This window comes from Balaenoptera musculus, chromosome 9 (assembly GCF_009873245.2).
Source record: "Balaenoptera musculus isolate JJ_BM4_2016_0621 chromosome 9, mBalMus1.pri.v3, whole genome shotgun sequence".
Taxonomy (NCBI): domain Eukaryota; kingdom Metazoa; phylum Chordata; class Mammalia; order Artiodactyla; family Balaenopteridae; genus Balaenoptera; species Balaenoptera musculus.
Genome location: NC_045793.1, coordinates 6,671,317 through 6,692,114, shown reverse-complemented (window position 1 = coordinate 6,692,114; position 20,798 = coordinate 6,671,317). Strand labels below are relative to the sequence as shown.

General features: G+C 40.4%; 1 protein-coding gene across 1 annotated transcript; it reads left to right on the top strand.

Annotated features, from left to right (window-relative positions):
* The first annotated feature begins 1,345 nt into the window (after positions 1-1,345).
* Positions 1,346-1,694, top strand: LOC118901013 (60S ribosomal protein L37a-like). The gene has a single exon (XM_036863967.1). The coding sequence runs from the start codon at positions 1,358-1,360 to the stop codon at positions 1,634-1,636; it is 279 nt and encodes a 92-aa protein (XP_036719862.1). The 5' UTR covers positions 1,346-1,357; the 3' UTR covers positions 1,637-1,694.
* Positions 1,695-20,798: the final 19,104 nt, after the last annotated feature.

Sequence of the window (20,798 nt, the reverse complement as noted above, 5' to 3'; positions counted from 1 at the left end):
GGTGCAGTCTGCTTTCTCCTTGCTGCTTATAGTAAAACGCAAGAGGAAAGAGACTGGAGTGATGCAGCTACAAGCCAAGGAATGCCGAGGACTGCCAGCAACCACCAGCAGCTGGGAAAATACAAGGGAGGATCCCCCCTGGAGCCTTCAGAGAGCATGGCTTTGCCAACACTTTGAGTGTGAACTCCCAGAACTCTGCAGCAATAAATGTCTCTGCTTTGAAGCTTCGTAGTTTGTAATAATCTGTTAGAGCAGCTCTAGGAATCTAGTCTATCACCTTTCTCTTTTCCTCTACCTTTCCCCCTGCCTGCTTTCTGTTCCTCCTAACGGCCTAAAGACTCCCCTCCTGCATTACATGTTCTGAGCGGTGCAAATTGACTAGAATGTGCTCTTCGCATTACCTACCCACACGTCTGGCCCAGATGGACCATGAAAGTCTCAGTGATTAGAGAAGTTGTGGCTTTCTCAGGAGTTTAGCTTTGAAATTCCCTGGAGACCCTAGCTTTTGTCAACAATTTACACAACACTGTCAACTGAAAAAAGTGCACAACCGAAGAGTTGAGAATTCTCTTTTATTCAGCAGACTTTCTGAGGACTTGAGGCCCCGGAGGCAGCCCCTCAGCTAGCTCTGAGCGACCACTCCCAAGACATAAGAGAGGAGCCTGGTACTGGATCTTTACAATCGACACGGCGCTTTTCTCCAGCACAATCCAGTGTCAGTAGATCGGCTTCACTCTGTGCGGGTCAGCGGACCCAAGTTTGCTTCAGTAATAGAAATCATCTGTCACGTAAATGCTATTAAAAATGCATTTGCCTAACTGTATTTTCTTTAATTTGCTTTTCTATATCAGTGAGAAGATTTTCAACGAAACTGAAATTTAAGAGTTCTGTGTTTTAGAACTTTAGGGTTTAATTTATCATGCCTTCAAAAGCTTGCCTACGGTAGGTACTCAATAAAGACCCTCTTTTAAGTGCACAGGTTAGACCAAGAGCAAATCTCTATTGTCACTGTTATTAGCCCCTGAATATTAGTTCTTAGTTTTCCTTTATGTTGTACAGTCCCAGGTAACACTATCAGTTTCCTTTGGTTGGTTTAATAAATATTTCCTGAGGGGCAGGTCCATAAGCTCTGTCTTATAATGCCACACAAGGGAAGTAATCCCCAGTGAAACATGTCTATCCTACAATATAACTAAACAAAAGCGATGTAACCGTCTTATATAAAGCCTATTTACATATACCAATTTTTATTAACTTTCATCTCAGTGTTATCATCTTATACCTTTACCTTTAGTTTCCATTAGGAGCCAATCAACAGGTCTTCTCCTCTCTGGGTTCAGACCTAGGTGGTGGCGACATGGCTAAATGCACCAAGAAGGTCAGAATGGTGGGTAAATACGGGACCCATTATGGTGCCTCCCTCCGGAAAATGGTGAAGACAATTGAAATCAGCCAGCACGCCAAGTACTCTTGCTCCTTCTGGGGCAAAGTCGAGATGAAGAGACGAGCTGTGGGCATTTCCCACTGTGGTTCCCGCATGAAAACTGTAGCTGGTGGTGCCTGGACCTACGACACCACTTCTGCCGTCACAGTAAAGTCAGCCATCAGAAGACGGAAGGAATTGAAGGACCAGTAGAAGCGCCACCATTTGAAACATTGCTAGCCTACAATAAATGGGTTAATTTATGTAACAACAACAACAAAAACAAAAAACAAGGCTTGTTCTTACAAGGACTCCTAGAAGTTTTTTTTTCTTTTTATCCCCAACCATTTAATCTATTTTGTATAAAAAGACTCTGGGTCCCCAGGGACTTCCCTGGTGGTGCAGTGGTCAAGAATCTGCCTGCCAACGCAGGGGCACAGGTTCAAGCCCCGGTCCGGGAAGATCCCACATGCCGCAGAGCAACTAAGCCCCTGAGCCACAACTACTGCCCCGCGTGCGCCTAGGGCCCGCGCTCCGCAACAAGAGAAGCCGCCGCAATGAGAAGCCTGCGCACCGCAACGAAGAGTAGCACCCGCTCGCCACAATTAGAGAAAGCCCGCGCACAGCAGTGAAGAACCAATGCAACCAAAAATTAATTAATTAAAAAAAAAAAGACTCTGGGTCCCCAGAGAGGAGTTGAGCCAAGGGACCCAGGCCCTGTTGTCAATCTTTAAACTTGACTAACTGGCCTAACTGCTGCCTCAGGTAATCGTTGTTCAGGTATCTCAGTGTAATTTTCCTTCTGCCCTTTATATAGAGAGATATATTATAGATATACATATTTATTTATTTTAAACTGGGGTAAATAGAGTGGACTTGATTGGGGCCTTTTAATGTTGGGGACCAGTTGGGGGGGTCCTTTTGGACCATCCAACCTTAGGTCATGTTCTATCAAAACCTTTTCCTTTAATCTTATTAACATTCATTTTATTTACCCATTTTTAAATACCAGTGATAGGGATAGAGTAGGATAGTTACACAGGTAGTTTTAGAAATGCCACTAGGGGATTATAGATGGAGAGGGAACTTTAGGCAACTTTGGGAGACCACTCTAAGTTAATGATCACTCAGGAAAGCTATTGGAACATCATGAAACAAAGCAGGCTTGCTGAACAATAAAGCCATATATAAAAGCACAAGATATTCAAGGTCAGCAAGATACTGATCCTTAGGACCAAGTGGAACGGAGCAGAACGCAGAACCCTGAAGTGCCCCCCCCCCCCCCAACCAGACTGTAGCCATGACATAAGCTGCTCCATCTTGAGCAGTACTGAATCTAGGGCCAGCACAATTCCAGGAACTGCCCTCAAGAGAACGCGATTAACATTATTGCTCATAATAATCTATATCTTTGTGGACAGCCAAAGAATTGTAGCTTTTCTGCTCATATATGTAAACAGGCAACTAAAATTGTCAGCAAAGAGGTGCTACAGACCCATCATGTCAACATCTTCCACTCTGAGAGGATGGCACCCTATGTCAGCATGAAGTTATAGAAGATGAATCTTTGCCCCTAATCCCATAGAAATGGAGTGATCTTTAACAGTGGGGAATTGAAAGCAGCTCTTTCGCCGCTTTCCTGTTTGCCCATTTCCATTCCCCTCTAACCTTAAAATAACCTAATTATAGGAATGAGATCACTAGGCAATTTAACCTAACTCCTGACTTGAGCTCTCCTGAATGCACACCATGCCTCGTCTAACCTGTTGAACCTTTTCCTAGATTAAACGAAGAATGAAGAATTAAGTAGCTAAGGAATGACCAGCTCTCTGCCCCCAGTAGCCTCCTAGGCAATCCTGCAGGCAGATCACACAGGCAAGATAATATCTAAAGAGAGAGCCAGCCAGCCTGCACACAATGGAGAAGGATGCAGAACCCAACTTCTTGCTTTGATGATTCACTGAGATTCCTGTCCCCCATTTTTCCCTTTAAAAACTGTCATGGCTGAGCAGAGTCTTCGGAATTGGTTTCTGGACATGAGTCCACCTTCTCTCCAGATTGCCAGTTTTTCTGATTAAAACACTTTTCCTTTCTACTGACACTTGCCTTTTACATTATTGGCTCCTGAGCGGCTAGCAGCTGAACCTGGGTTTGGTAACACAAGGACAGGAATATAAGGGAAAGGTGACATTCCAAAGCAGAAGACCCTCATTATACTGAAACCTGAGATGACTTAACATATTTGAGTATATGTTGCCACACTTCTGCTGATCTGAATAGCGCCATGACAGTCCTAGTTTGATCGTATAGGGTCAAAAACACCCCCGCCCAACGTGAAAGAGGAGCTAATGACGTAAGCATGACATCTACTCAAAGAATGAGGAAGAAGGTGGTCTTCTCTCCCTCCCCACTTTTCCTTTGGTTATAAAAATGTAGCCCATTTAGTTCTCGGGCAGAGCCCTCTTGCTTGCCCACTTGTATCCTTCGCGAGGGTCCTATATTAATAAATCTAGTTCTTACCTGTCACATTGCTTCTTGCTGAATTCCTGCTGCACCGAGACATGAAGAACCTGAGCTTCATTAAGTCCTGAGATGAGTTGTGCAGTTTCAGTTGGAAGATTGTGGGTTCGAGTCCCAATTGAGGTGTGCGGTTTCACCAAGAAAACATCTGTTTATAATGAGAGCTTTCTAAAAATTTACCGATTTAGAAGTTTTTCCAGTTTCAAGGATCCATCATCTGGCCATTAATGAGATACAATATTAATAGTGATTCAAACCAATAAGATGCAAGAGGCTTCCCCACAAGAGGGTGCAAAGGATGCACCTAAAAAAGATCCAGAGGGTTTATTCCCCAAAATAGTCTAAGAAAGTACAGGCTGATGCAACAAAGGTTAAGATGGCAACAACAACAAAAAAAGAAAACCCTGAAAGTTGACACAGGCAAAAGACTGCTCAGAATCCAAGTCTATTTGATTGGCTGCTAAATGTGCACCTATGGGTACCTTTTGGATGGCAGAGACTATAACAGGAAAGAGCCAGTTCTGACTCCATGTTGGATCTGTTTCTTTGCCTTTAGCCTTTGCTTTTCGTTGCTTTTGTGACTATAATCATACATAATGGGCTGCTTCAGGGAATCCTACCCACCTGTGAAGGGCTGCAAGACAGAAGAAATTAATACATCCCCTCCCCGAAGCTGGCCATTCCAGGAGATGTTTTGCAAGACTGACGGCCTTTTTTCTTTATTTCCTCCCCACCTCTCCCTCTCTATTCTGCCTTTTTATTTACTTCCCTCTCTGATTCTATAAAAGAAGCTGGCATCCAGACCCCGATAAGATGCTTATTTTGAGACACTAGTCTGCCGTCTTCTCAGTCTGCCGGCTTTCCGAATAAAGCCGTATTCCTGGCCTCAACACCTCGTCTCAGATTTATTGGCCTGTCATGCAGCGAGCAGAGCAAGCGTGGACTCCGTAACAAGACCAAGTCTTCAACACACAGGTGTACACACCGAAACGCCCAAAGATCAGGTAGAACATTGACATTTCAAAGGCACAGGAAGAGAAGTGCCAGTCCCCACTTGAAGGGCTTTTGTTTCTTTAAGGTCAGAATACTGAAAAGATGTTTCTATTAAGCGGGCTTTTCTAATTTAACTGCGTAGGCAATAAAAGAGCCCCATCTTAGCCATTTTAAGGGTGAGAGTTCCTTTAATTTCCAATTCAGTAGGTACTTATAAGTATGAGCTCTGTACATACATGAATCTGGCTGGAGTTTTAGTCGGAGGTTGGCTTTCTGATGCCCCTCATTTTTGTGTGAGAGAATCTATTTCCCATTTTAAAGTTGAGCTTGTTGGGGATAAAATTTACTAGTGTGCTTTTATCCTGACAAATTCTTGTGAAGATAGCCAATTTGAGGAAAGATGTCAGGTCAGCCTCTTATCAAACCATTCGTCCTAGACCACTCAGTATCCTTCCAGCTGAGCAAATCCCAGTGTTTTTCAACCGGCTGCCCTAGTATCTTTCATCTAGAAGGGGTCACTCCCCAATATCTTTGAATTGGGGAGCCAGGTAAAGACACTGCCAAATAAAACTCAAGATCATCAATTAATAATTGGGAGATCCGAGAACCAGGAGAGACTCACGCAAATTCGTCTGGACCTTCCCAGGAGGCAGGTGGGCACAAGAGGCCTCTGCTGGTACCAAGGCTCTGGTTCCTCGTAGAGTTCAGATGGAGAGAAATTTGCTCTGGGGCGCTTTGTGATTGGTTACCAAAACTGTCAACTGAAAAAAAAAAAGCACAACCTAAAAGTTGAGAATTCTGTTTTATTCGGTCGACTTTCTGAGCACTTCAAGCCCAGGAGGCAGCGTCTCGGCTGTGAGGGACTGCTCCTGTTGAGGATGGAGTAGGATAGTTACACAGGGAGTCTTAGAAATTCCGCTAGGGGATTAAGGGTAGAGAGGGAACGTTGGGAGGCAACTGTAAATTAACTATCACTCAAGAAAGCAATGAGAACATCATGAAACAAAGCAGGCTTGCTTAACAATAAAGTCATAAATAAAAGCATGAGAGAGATATGCCCCAGGCCATTAAGTGAAGAAATGAGGCCTGCCTCCTGCTGGTCGACATCAGCAAGATAATGATCCTTAGGACATGCACCTCCGCACATACCAAGGACAGAAATATAAGGGAAAGGTGACAGTCCAAAGGGGAAGACCCTCACCATATTGAAATCTGAGATGATTTAACATATTTGAGTATATGTTACCACCCTTCTGCTGATTTGAATAGCGCCGTGACAGTCCCAGTTGGACCATATAGGGTCAAAAACTCCCCCACCTGGTGCAAAGGAGGAGCTAATGATGTAAGCCTGCCGTCTACTCAAAGAATGAGGAGGAAGGTGGTCTTCTCCCCCTCCCCACTTATCCATTGATGAGAAAAATGTAGCCCACTTAGTTCTCGGGGCAGGCCCCTCTTGCCTGACCCTTGTATCCTTCACAAGCATCCTATACTAATAAATCCACTTCTTACCCATCACTTTGTCCCTCACCGAGTTATTTCTGTGCCAAGACATAAAGACCCTGAGCTTCATTAAGTTCTGAGATGAGTTGTGTGGTTTGACTCCCAACAGGTAAGAGAGGAGCCAGGATGTATAGGAATTTTGCAAAAAAGAACAGGTAGTCAGAACTTGAAAAGATTACTGTTAACTCAAAAAAAAAAAAATCAAGACAACAAGTCAATGAATTTAGTGCTTTTCTCTATCTGAGAAGATGCAAGAGTCTGGGCTCATGGAAGTCATTCCTTTGATATGCACCTTAGCTGTCTAGGGCCAGTATCCTGCTCTCTGCCATCCTGAGTCCCCTCAGGGGACACGGTTGGGGGTCTGCAGTGGCTGGGGGCGCGGCAGCAGGCGGCCTGTTTGTCTCCATCCTGAGTTCCCTCAGACTCACCGTGGGGGTGGGGAGGGCGGTGGTCGGGGCTGCTCGCCTGATGGCCGTGGCATCCTTTGTTTGCTGACATGGCAAGCAACATTTTTCATTCACAACACCAAAATAAAAACCCAAAAACTGTTGTTTTTTTTTTAAAGAGAAGCCGAAGGAATCAAGGCCTGGGAGTGCCATTTAAGGTCTCCTAAACTCTTAAGGGGAACAGGCTGACTGCCAGGCTATTATGAGCTCAGTGAGTTCTAAGACCACCTGCCTTACATCATGTCCCAGTCCCACCACCAAGAGCCCAGCCCACACTTTTACAGAATACCAAATTCACACAAAAGAATCGTTTTATCTAAAAAAATAAGAAGAGGAGGACATTATCCTTTAAAATAAGACAAAGCAAGCTTTAATGCATTGAAAGGTGTGGAGGACTTCTCCCGAGGCTACACTGGCGGTGCAGGATTTCCGTCTCTGTCTGAGTGGCTTAGCAGCATTTAGCAGCCTCCTGTGAGCCCATGACACTTGTCTCGTTCCATGAGACTCAGTCGTACACTCTCATATTAGCATATGGGCACCAGGTCTCTCAGTTAACATACGAAATGCAGACAGTGAAAACGTAGGTGGGTCTTGATTCTGTCACTAGCAAGATCTATGGTTTGGGGGAGAAAAATATTACCCCTCTGAGCTCATTATCTTTACAGATGGGAAGATAAGGAAGTATTACTGAAGTCAGATGCCTATTGTGGAATCGTATCATACTCTAATATCTGGGCCTTGCCCAACCAGAACAAATCCCCAGACTCTCCCACTGGCACGAATCATGAACCCTGGCCTGCTTACCCACACTGCTTCTCAGATATCGGTTGGTTATAGTTATAAACTTCCAGCAGTGGCGCAGAAAACAGCGCTCCTAAAAGGGAGACCACCATGTGGGGGGGAACATTCCTGAGGCTCTTGGCTTCAGGGGTTTGGGGTGAGGGACCAATATTAGTACCGGCCCTCCCCTCCCAGTGTTCTTGAGTTCCGAGGGTCATCAGAACAATGGATGGTTACAGACAGTTACATATATCAGCTTTATTTACCGCTTGGCTCCAATAGCCAAAAAAGCAGTCAGCAAGGAAATGGGTTTTTCACCCACAGTTTTCTATTTCTCTCAGGAAACCCACAGTTCCCTTTCTTCTTTGCCTACCTAGATTTCTTAGTCCCACACCTCCAAAGCCCACAATGTCTGCTTAGAAATCCCCTGGATTCTTAGCCATTCCATGATCCTAATGGTGGAAGAGCCCGATTAAGAGAACAAGAACTGGGAAAGAATTTAGAGGCTGCCATAGTCACCCGATAGCATTCAATAACTTGCTTTCTTTCTGCGGTTTGTAATTTGGTTTGCATAATTTCTGCTATGATTTTCATTTCTTCCTTTTGGTTTCAATTTGACAGCTTTTGTTGCTTCACTTCAATCCTCTTGTAAAGACAATGTTCTTCAGTGCTTTCTTACTAATGATGGGTGCTATAAATAAAACTTTAACAAGGGGTAAAGGAACAACTGCAATGTACACCTCAGCATATCACAGCAGAAACTTCTTTTTGTTTCCCATAAACCCCTAGATTTTCAAGACGTGGGCAAGAGGATGTTCTATTGTACATTCACTTGTGCAGAGAAAAACCCACATCCTGCCTCAGCTGCCGCCATTTCTTGTTTGCACCTCCTCACTACTCTGTCTTATTCATCACTTGAAATTGTGGTCATAGCACAGGCTAGAAAGGCTAGGTTACGGGGTCCAGGTCCCCCTCTTGGTACCTGCTGAAGTGTTCAGAAGGGATGAGAGGAGAAAGGCTAGGCCAAGGAGAAATCTCACCGTGGAAATTGCACTGAACTCTCCTTAGGATCCTTTTCAGACCCCTCCTCAGGCTGCCCTGGCCTGAGGATGAAGTGAAATGGTTTTCCTGTGAGTCTCCAAACCCACAGCAGGGCCTCATTGAAAGCAGGTCCAGCAGTCAGCACTTTTGACTTCAACATGAACGAAACAAAATAAGCTCTGCTCTAAACTGGAATAGGTGTGTATGGAGGTTGCTATCTTTCAAAATCCTGACAATGAAGTTCTCAAAGCCTAAGTAGCTAATAAACAGCTGAGCAGCCTCATTGCTTTTGACTGTTGCTTATCATGAAAAAAATATAACTTGAAAATGGTACTTAAATGACTCATTTCTAAGCTTTGAGAGGCCGCACGTGACTATTTGGAAATATAAGGAGACACTAACATTTTTCTTATCCTCTGTCAGTATAACATGTTTGCCTTTAGTGGAAAACCAAGGATTCCAGATAAAATAGCAATCTGGAAGACAATGGCAGCTGCCACTTAGGACCCTGTTAGCTATATTTCATTCAACTACAATAAAGAACCACAAGAAGGGGAAACTAAACTCTACAAAACCCATGCACTCACGGGTCCTGGCAGGCCCCATGCCACCCCTGACAAAGCCTCCTCTGGCTGCTCCAACCTCTTGGGACAAACCTGTGGAAGCCTGTGCCCCAGCTGGCCTGCGTGGGCATGTGTGCTCTGGGCCAGCTTCAGGAGCATGCACTGGTAAAAGGAACACATGCAGAGGTGGGGCTGACAGAGTGGGTTCAGAGTCCTACCTAGAGCACTTGGAGGGCATCCTGGGGAGGCGGGGGTTGGATGTAGCTCACCATGAGGGCAAGGACACTGATAGAAGAGACACCAGGGAACTTTAATTTTTATTTTATTTATTTATTTATTTATTTCATTTATTTTATTTTCATTTTTATTTTTTCTGTTGTTTTGTTTTGTTGTTTCATTTTCATTTTTATTTTTTCTAATATATTTTTTATTTTTCTAATTTTATTTTATTTCTTATTCTTTGTTATTATTCTGCTCTTTTTTGTTTGTTTTTGTTGTTGTTGGTTTGTTCTTTTGATATTTTTGTGTTGTTTTGTTTTTATCTTCTTGTTCAATTCTTTTTTTTATTTTTGTTTTTGTTTGTGTAATTTTTGTGTGTTTGTCTTTTCTTTTTTTATAAATTTATTTATTTAATTTATTTATTTTTGGCTGTGTTGGGTCTTCGTTGCTGCATGCAGGCTTTCTCTAGTTGCAGTGAGCGGGGGCTACTCTTTGTTGTGGTGCGCGGGCTTCTCATGGCGGTGGCTTCTCTTTGTTGCAGAGCATGGGCTCTAGGTACACAGGCTTCAGTAGTTGTGGCACGCGGGCTCTAGATTGCAGGCTCAGTAGTTGTGGTGCACGGGCTTAGTTGCTCTGCCACGTGTGGGATCTTCCCAGACCAGGGCTTGAACCCGTGTCCCCTGCATTGGCAGGTGGATTCTTAACCACTGCACCACCAGGGAAGCCTTGTTTGTCTTTTATTTTCTTAGCTTTTCTTTTAGTTCATTTTCTTTGATTTTATTTTTTGTTTTTTGTTTAGGTTAATTTTGTTTTTATTACTTGTTTTGGTCTTGGGCTCTGTTGTTTATTTGGGTGTCTTGTTTTTTGCTTTCCTTGTTCTTTTGTTGCTGTTGTTCGCTTGTTTTTTTTTTGGCTTGGATTTGTTTTTGTTATTTGTCTTGGGTTTTATTCTTCTGTTTACTTTTGTGAGTGTCTGTTTTTTTGTTTTGTTTTGTTTTTGTATGTTCAGTTCTGTTTTTATTACTTGCCTTGGGCTTTCTTTGTCTGTTTTTGTATTTGTCTTTTTTGCGTTGCCACGTGGCTTTTGGGGTCTTGGTTCCCAGGCTGGGGTTCTGGCCTGAGTCCCTGTGGTGGGAGCACCAAGTCCAAGCTGCTGGACTACCAGATAACTTCAAGCCCCAGGGAATATTAATCAGTGTGATCTCTCCCAGAGGTCCTCATCTGGGCACCAAGAGCTGGCTCCACCCAACTGCCTGCAAACTCCAGTGCTGGATGGCTCAGGCCAAACAAGCAGCAAGACAGGAACACAGCCCCAGCCATCAACAAAAATGAGATGACAGAGAAATATGTTACAGACGAAGGAGCAAGGTAAAAACCCACAGGACAAAATAAATGAAGAGAAAATAGGCAATCTACCTGAAGAAGAATTCAGAGTAATGGTAGTAAAGATGATCCAAAATCTCGGAAACAGGATGGAGGAATGGAGTGAGAAAATACAAGAAATCTTTAACAAGGATGTAGAAGAACTAAAGAACAAACAAACAGTGATGAACAGCACAGTAACTGAAATGAAAAATACCCTAGAAGGAATCAATAGCAGAATAACTGAAGCATAAGAACGAATAAGTGAGCTTGAAGATAGAATGGTGGAAATAACTGCCAAGGAGCAGAACAGAGAAAAAAGAATGAAAAGAAATGAGGACAGTCTCAGAGACCTCTGGGACAACATTAAACACATGAACATTTGAATTATAGTGGTCCCAAAAGAAGAAGAGAAAGAGAAAGGGTCTGAGAAAATATTTGAAGAGATTATAGTTGAAAACTTCCCTAACATGGGAAAGGAAATAGCCACCCAACTCCAGGAAGTGCAGAGTCCTATACAGGATAAACCCAAGGAGAAACATGCCAAGACATATATTAATGAAACTAACAAAAATTAAATTCAAAGTAAAAATATTAACAGCAGCAAGGGAAAAGCAAAATAAACACACAAGGGAATCCCTGTATGGTTATTAGCTGATTTTTCAGCAGAAACTCTGCAGGTCAGAAGAGAGTGGCAGGATATACTTAAAGTGATGAAAGGGGGAAAACCTACAACCAAGATTATCCTACCCAGCAAGGATATCATTCAGATTTGACACAGAAATCAAAAGCTTTACAGACAAGCAAAAGCTAAGAGAATTCAGCACCACCAAACCAGCTTTACAACAAATGCTAAAGGATCTTCTCTAAGTGGGAAACACAAGAGAAGAAAAGGACCTACGAAAACAAACACAAAACAATTAAAAACATGGTAATAGGAACACACATATTGATAATTACCTTAACTGTGAATGGATTAAATGCTCCAACCAAAAGACACAGACTGGCTGAACGGATACAAAAACAAGACCCTTATATATGCTGTCTACAAGAGAACGACATCAGACCTAGGGACACATACAGACTGAAAGTGAGGGGGTGGAAAAAGATATTCCATGCAAATGGAAATCAAAAGAAAGCTGGAGTAGCAATACTCATATGAGATAAAATAGACTTTGAAATAAAGAATGTTACAAGAGTCAAGGAAGGACACTACACAATGATCAAGGGATCAATCCAAGAAGAAGATATAAAAATTATAAATATTTATGCACCCAACATAGGAACATCTCAATACATAAGGCAAATACTAACAGCTATAAAAGGGGAAATCAACAGTAACAAAATAATAGTGGGGGACTTTAACACCTCACTTACACTAATGGACAGATCATCCAGACAGAAAATTAATAAGGAAACACAAGCCTTAAATGACACATTAGACCATATAGACTTAATTGATATTTATAGGACATTCCATCCAAAAGCAGCAGAATACACTTTCTTCTCAAGTGCACACAGAAGATTCTCCAGGATAGATCACATCTTGGGTCACAAATCAAGCCTTAGTAAATTTAAGAAAATTGAAATCATATGAAGCATCTTTTCTGACCACAATGCTATGATACTAGAAATCAGTTACAGAAAAAAAAATGTAAAAAACAAAAACACATGGAGGCTAAACAATATGCTACTAAATAACCAAGAGATCACTGAAGAAATCAAAGAGGAAATCAAAAAATACCTGGAAACAAATGACAATGAAAACACGACAACCCAAAACCTGTGGGATGCAGCAAAATCAGTCTAAGAGGGAAGTTTATAGCAAGACAATCCCACCTCAAGAAACAAGAAAAACCTCACATATACAACCTAACCTTACACATAAAGCAACTAGAGAAAGAACAAACAAACCCCAAAGTTGGTAGAAGGAAAGAAATCATACAGATCAGAGCAGAAATAAATGAAATTGAAATGAAGAAAAGAATAGCAAAGATCAATGAAACTAAAAGCTGGTTCTTTGAGAAGATAAACAAAATTGATAAACCTTTAGTCAGACTCATCAAGAAAAAAAGGGAGAGGACTCAAATCAATAAAATTAGAAATGAAAAAGGAGAGGTTACAACTGACACCGCAGAAATACAAAGGATCATAAGAGACTACTACAAGCAACCTATGCCAATAAAATGGACAACCTGGAAGAAATGGACAAATGCTTAGAAAGGTACAACCTTCCAAGACTGAACCAGCAAGAAATAGAAAGTATGAACAGACCAATCACAAGTAATGAAATTGAAACTGTGATTAAAAATCTTCCAGCAAACAAAAGTCCAGGACCAGATGGCTTCACAGAATTCTATCAAACATTTAGAGAAGAGCTAACACCCATCCTTCTCAAACTCTTCCAAAAAATTGCTGAGGGAGGAACACTCCCAAGCTCATTCTACAAGGCCACCATCACCCTGATACCAAAAGCAGACAAAGATATCACAAAAAAAGAAAAATACAGGCCAATATCACTGATGAACCTTGACACAAAAATCCTCAACAAAATACTAGCAAACCAAATCCAACAACAAATTAAAAGGATCATACACCATGATCAAGTGGGAATTATTTCAGGGATGCAAGGATCCTTCAATTTATGCAAATCAATCAATGTGATACACCATATTAACAAATTAAAGAATAAAAACCATATGATCGTCTCAATAGATGCAGAAGAAGCTTTTGACAAAATTCAACATCCATTTATGACAAAAACTCTCCAGAAAGTGGGCATACAGGGAACCTACCTCAACATAATAAAGGCCATATATGACAAACCCACAGCAAACATCTTTCTCAATGGTGAAAAACTGAAAGCATTTCCTCTAAGATCAGGAACAAGACAAGGATGCCCACCCTCACCACTTTTATTCAACATAGTTTTTGAAGTCCTAGCCACAGCAATCAGAGAAGAAAAAGAAATAAAAGGAATATGAATTGGAAAAGAAATAAAACTGTCACTGTTTGCTGATGACATGATACTATACATAGAAAATCTTAAAGATGGCACCAGCAAACTACTAGAGCTAATCAATGAATTTGGTAAAGTTGCAGGATACAAAATTAATACACAGAAATCTCTTGCATTCCTATACACTAACAGCAAAATATCAGAAAAACAAATGAAAGATACAATCCCATTTACCATTGCAACAAAAAGAATAAAATACCTAAGAATAGGCAAAGACCTGTACTAATGAGGCAAAAGTCCTGTACTCAGAAAACTATAAGATACTGATGAAAGAAATCAAAGATGACACAAACAGATGGAGAGATATACCATGTTCTTGGATTGGAAGAATCGATATTGTGAAAATGACTATACTACCCAAAGCAATCTACAGATTCAATGCAATCCCTATCAAATTACCAAGGGCATTTTTCGCAGAATTAGAACCAAAAACTTTTACAATTTGTATGGAAACACAAAAGACCCCAAATAGCCAACACAATCTTGAGAAAGAAAAACAGAGCTGGAGGAGTCAGGCTCCCTGACTTCAGATTATACTACAAAGCTACAGTAATCAGGACAGTATGGTACTGGCACAAAAAAAGAAATATAGATCAATGGAACAGGATAGAAAGCCCAGGGATAAACCCACACACCTATGGTCAACTAATCTATGAAAAAGGAGGCAGGAATATACAACAGAGAAAAGACAGTCTCTTCAATAAGTGGTGCTGGGAAAACTGGACAGCTACATGTGAAAGAATGAAATTAGAACACTCCCTAACACCCCACTTGCTGCAACTAGAGAAAGCCCATGTGCAGCAATGAAGACCCAACAGAGCCAAAAATAAATATATAAAATAAATAAATTTGTTTTAAAAATCTATAAACAATAAGTGCTGGAGAGGGTGTGGAGAAAAGGGAACCCTCTTACACTGTTGGTGGGAATGTAAATTGATACAGCCACTATGGAGAACAGTATGGAGTTTCCTTAAAAAACTAAATATAGATCTACCATATGACCCAGCAATCCCACTCCTGGGCATATTCCCAGAGAAAACCATAATTCAAAAAGATACATGCACCCCAATGTTCATTGCAGCACTATTTACAATAGTCAGGACATGGAAGCAACCTAAATGTCCATCAAAGATGAATGGATAAAGAGGATTTGGTACATATATACTATAGAATATTACTCAGCCACTAAAAGGAGCAAAATTATGACACTTGCAGAGAGGTGTAGAGACCTAGAGACTGTCATACAGACTGAAGTAAGTCAGAAAGAAAAACAAATATCATATAATATCACTTATATGTGGAATCTAGAAAAATGATACAGATGAACTTATCTGCAAATCAGAAATAGAGACACAGATGTAAAGAACAGACATGGATACCAGGGGGAAAGGGAGGTGGGATGAACCGGGAGATTGGGATTGACATATATACACTAATGTGTATAAAATAGGTAACTGATGAGAATCTACTGCATAACACAGGGAACTCTACTCAATGCTCTGTGATGACCTAAATGGGAAGGAAACCTAAAAAAAGAGGAGATATATGTATACGTATAGCTGATTCACTTTGCTGTACAGCAGTAACTAACACAACATTGTAAAGCAAATATACTCCAATAAAAACTAATTAAAAAAAAAGAACTTCCAGTATATGTGAAGTGATAGTGATATAACATTCTCTGAAGTTAGGATGTGAGAAGTTAAAGGTGCATTATTATAAATTGTGGAGCAACCATTAAGTAAATAAAATGAGGTATAGTTAATAAAGCAATAGCGGGAAAAAAAATGAAAATTTAAAAATTCACCAGAAAAAAAGCAATAGATGGGACAAATAGGAACAAATAGCAAGATGATGAATTTAAACACAACCATATCAATAATCATATCAGTTATAAATTATCTGAATTCTTCAAGTATATGACAGTTGGGATAAAAAAACAAGTCCTACCTGCATGCTGTCTAAAGGAAATCCAATCCTAAATATAAAGACACAGATAGGTTAAAGTAGAGGGTTGAAAAAGATATATCATGCATAGATTAAGCATATGAAACCTACAGTGGCTATAATATCAGACAACGTGGCTTCAGAACAATACCATTCTGTATCAGAGATAAAGGTGTACCCTTCATCATGGTAAATAGGTTAATTCATCAACAAGACACAATAATGCTGAGCGCGATGTTCCTCATAAGTAACTGAGCTTCAAAAAACTCCAGAGAACTTCAAAATTCAAGAAGTAAAAACTGACAGAAATAAATGGAAAAATAGACAAATCCACAGTTAGAGTTTGAGATTTCAACACTCCTTTATCAATAATGTTTATTATTTCCTTTTTTTCCTTAAGACTGAGCACAGACAAGGGAAGAGAAATTGTGTTTCATAATTCAGATTTCTTCCCATGAAACTCTGACTTGTGGTTTCGTTTCCCCATTTCCCATAATCTTATCCTTCAGCGGGTGGGGTGGGGTTGAAGAGGTGCATGAAGGAACAGAAGGATGATGAATTCAAACACTTAGATTATGGTTCCAGATCCTGCACAGCGGGTGGCTTGGTATATGCCATCTAAGATTTCTGGGCCTCAGTTTCCTCTTTTTTCAAAAAAAGATAGCTTTCTCTCTTCTGCCTGAAAGTAAAGCCACATCCCCTGAGATCACTATGAGAAGACAGAGGTGGATGCTGTTCACGGTGCCTCAGAAATATGACCCGTGGTGTTTGCAGTGTTCTGTGAAGCCGATTCTTGGCATAGCCTAGATGTGTACCTCCGACCAGGCAGCTGCTCTCAGAATTTTCACCAACATTAGTTGCAGCTGATGATGCCCATAGGGTTAGCTATGCTGTAAATGGTGGGCAGAGGCTGGTGAGTAGAGACTGATTTTGCTCATTCTTGATCAAAGTCACCTGCACTCAAAGTAGAAAAGGAATCGGTGAGTGGTGGGACCAGGAGACAGATGTAGGGTAGAGAAAATCTTATCCTCTCTTCTCTTCAACAGCAAAGGAGATTGGCTTCAGCAACAGGTAGAAAAAAGGGGAGGGGCTTCCCTGGTGGGGCAGTGGTTGAGAATCTGCCTGCCCATGCAGGGGACATGGGTTCGAGCCCTGGTCTGGGAGGATCCCACATGCCACGGAGCAACTAGGCCCGTGAGCCACAACTACTGAGCCTGCGTGTCTGGAGCCTGTGCTCCGCAACAAGAGAGGCCGTGATAGTGAGAGGCCCACGCACCGCGATGAAGAGTGGACCCTGCTTGCCACAACTAGAGAAAGCCCTCGCACAGAAACGAAGACCCAACACAGCCAAAAATAAATAAATTAATTAATTAAATAAAATAAGGTACTGCTTACTTTAAAAAAAAAAAAAAAAAAGGGGGAAATGGCCATTTACCCCTTACTTTCCCATCCTTCACTGACAGTGTCATGAGTGTTTTCCAAGCCCAGAAAAGTCCCTTTTCAGACTTAGAGTTTGACGTTGTGGGGCCATCAGCAAGGTCTTTTCTCAGGTTCTGATGATCCTTTAGGGAGTCATGATGCTGTTGATAGGGCAGTGAAGAAGACACTTCTGTTATCGTTTTCTAGCTTGATTCCACTGTGGTCAGAGAACCACAGTGGTTTTAAGTTTGTTGGGTTTTGTTTCATAGCGCAGAATATGGTCTATCTTGGTGCACGTTCCATGTGCACTTGAAAAGAGTGCAGTAGAGTATTCTCTAAATATCCGTTCGATCCTGTTGATTGGTGGTGTCATTGAACTCTTCTATATCCTTGCTCATTTTCTATGTAGTTGTTCTAATCAATTGTTGAGAGAGAGAGGAGTGGGAAGTCTCTAACGGTAATTCTGGATTTGTCTGTTTCTCCTTTCAGTTCTGTCAGTTTCTGCTTCACAAATTTTGCATCTCTATTTTTTGGGAGTACACATTTAGGATTGCTTTGTCTTCTTGGTGGATTGACATTTTTTAATCACTATATAATGTCTCTCTGTATCTAGTAATTTTCTTTGATCTAAATTCTATTTTATTTGATATTAATTTAGCCATTTCTTCTTTCCTCTGCATGATTAATATTTGCAGGATTTACCTTTTTCCATCCTTTTATTTTCAACCTGTTTCTACCATAATATTTGAAATGATTTTCTTGTAAGCAATTGGATCATGTATTTTAATATACTCTGCCAATCTCTGCTTTTAATTGGTGTATTTAGAGCTCTTACACTTAATATAATTATTGAGATGTTAGGGCATAAGTCTGCCATTTTACTTTGTTTTTTTTCCTTTGTTCTGTTTTTCATTTCTCTATTACCCCTGTTACATTCCTGTGGGTTACTCAATTTTTAGAATTCTATTTTGATTTATAGATAGTGTTTTTAAAATTTACCTTTCTGTATAACTTTTAAAATGGCTGTTTTAGGGATTGTAATATGTGTATATAACTTATCACCATCCACCAGTATTATTATTTTACCAGTTGGAGAGAAGTATACAGACTTTACTTCCCCTTACATCCCTTTAACTTCCCCTGTTTACAATATAATTTTCTAAAATTTATTTCCTCTACATAAATTTAGAACCACATCAGTCAGTGTTATAATATTTTCTTCAACCATCGAACGTAATTTAGAAAGCTCAAGAGGAGAAGGACAGTCTACTTACCCATATTTTTGCTACTTTCTTCCTTCCTGGTACTTTTATTCTTTCCTTTCTGTTTCAGAACTCCTGTTGGTCATTCTTTTAGAGTAAATCTGCTGGAGGCAAATTCCATTAAGTAACATTCCTTCATCTGAGAATGCCTTGATTGTCCTTTCATTCTTGAAGGATAGTTTCTCTGGATATAGAATTCTGGGTTGACAGCACTTTTTTTTTCAACACTTGAAAAATATTGTGTCCCTTCCTTCTGACCTCCATGATTTCTGATGAAAAGTCTGGAGGCAGAGCATGATGTTCCTCTCAAGAGTCTGCCACTTCTGTCTCCCTTGTCTAAAGAATAGCAGGATCTAGGCACCTCACTCCCTATCCAACTATGTATTTAGGGTTAGGGAATAAAAGTCTCCTGGTGTTTCTGAGTTTGTCCTTGCATATCAGCTACTTCATAATCACCCTTCGCTTGAATGTCACTCAGCTCTACAGTGAACCTCAGCTTGATTTGGTTTTGGTCAGCAGCTGACCTCCAGGATCAATGTCCTCCCTAGGTCATTACTGCCACCACCATGCCATCCTCAGAGGAAACTGATGTGAGGGCAGCCTGCATTCCCCTTCACTGCTCTGCTTCCCCACACCTATGTAAGATCTGACATTTCATCTCCCTGAATGGCAGCAACATGTAATTATTGTGTGTTGACCAAGGCTAACTAGAGAGAATCACAACATGGAAGACCTATTCGTTTCCCAGGACTGCTGTAATAAAATACCACAAACGAAGTGGCTTATAATTAACAGAAATTTATTCTCTCACTGTTCTGGAGGCCAGAAGTCCAAAATAAAGGTGTTGGCAGGGCCATGCTCCTTTTGAAGGCTGTAGAGGAAGATCCTTCATTGCCTCTTCTAGCTTCTAGTGACCCCAGGCAGCATTACTCCAACTTCTGCCTCTGTTTTCACATGACTGTCTTCCCGATGCATGTCCAATTTCCCTCTTCCAATAAGGATACCAGTTGTATGGATTAAGGCTCATCCTAATGGCCTTACCTTAACAATCAAATCTACAAAGATCTTATTTCCAAATAAGGTAAGATTCGTAGGGTTAGGGTTTCAACATCTTTTTGCCCCCAATTCAAGCCATAAGAGGGGAGAAAGGCTTAAAAAGTGAAGCTGAATATAAATATTAATAGAGTACAAGGAACTAAAACTAAAACCCTCTTAAGGACACTCTCATGAGCCCACTCTCGTTTCTGGACATTTCATATAAATATTATCATATCTTTATGTGATCTTTTTCCTGGCTTCTTTCACTTAGCATAATGCTTTCAAGGCTCATTCACATTGTAGCATGTAACTGCACTCCATTCCTTTTTATGTACATTTGGGTTGTTTCCACTTTTTTTTTGACTATTATGAACAATGCTGCTTTACCAGTTATGTAGAATTTTTTGTATGAACATGTGTTGTCAGTCTTCTTGGATATACACCTAGGAAGTGGAATTACTGTATCATATGGTAATCTATGTTTAACTTTTTGAGGAAGTGCCAAACTGTTTTCCACAGCAGCTGTGCCATTTTACATGCTCACCAGCAGTGTATAAGGGTTAAATTTATCCACATACTCATCGGTATTTGTTATTTTTTCTTTTTAAAAAAATTATAACCATCCCAGTGTGTATGAAGTGGTATCTTATTTGGTTTTGATTTATATTTCCCTAATGACTCATGATGTTCATCATCTTTTCATGTGTTAATTGGCCATTTGTGTGAAATTTGTTTTCAAATCTTTTGCCAATTTAAAAATTGGGTTGTCTTTTTATTATGGAATTGTAAGAGTTCGTTATATATATTATATTATATATTCTGGATATTAAATCTTTATCAGATATATGTTGGCAAATATTTTCTCCCATTCCGTGGGTTGTCTTTTCACTTTTTTGATAGTGTTCTCTGATGGAGAAAATGTTCTAAATTTTGATTAAATGTAATTTATCTGTTTTTCTTTGGTGCTTTTGGTGTCATATATTAGAAACTATTGCCTAATCCATGGTCATGGAGATTTACACTTGGGTTTAAGAGTTTTATAGTTTTAACTCTTACATTTAGGTCTTTGATCCATTTTGAGTTAATAGTTTTATATTGTGCAAGATAAGGATCAAAATTCATTAGTTTGCTTGTGAATATCCAGTTTTCCCAGCACTATATGTTGTTTTTATCCATTAATCTGTTTCAGATATTCTTCATGGCATTCTTTATCCTTTTGTGTATATCCTGCATATATACAGACAGCCCGCAACACACTGCCTGCAG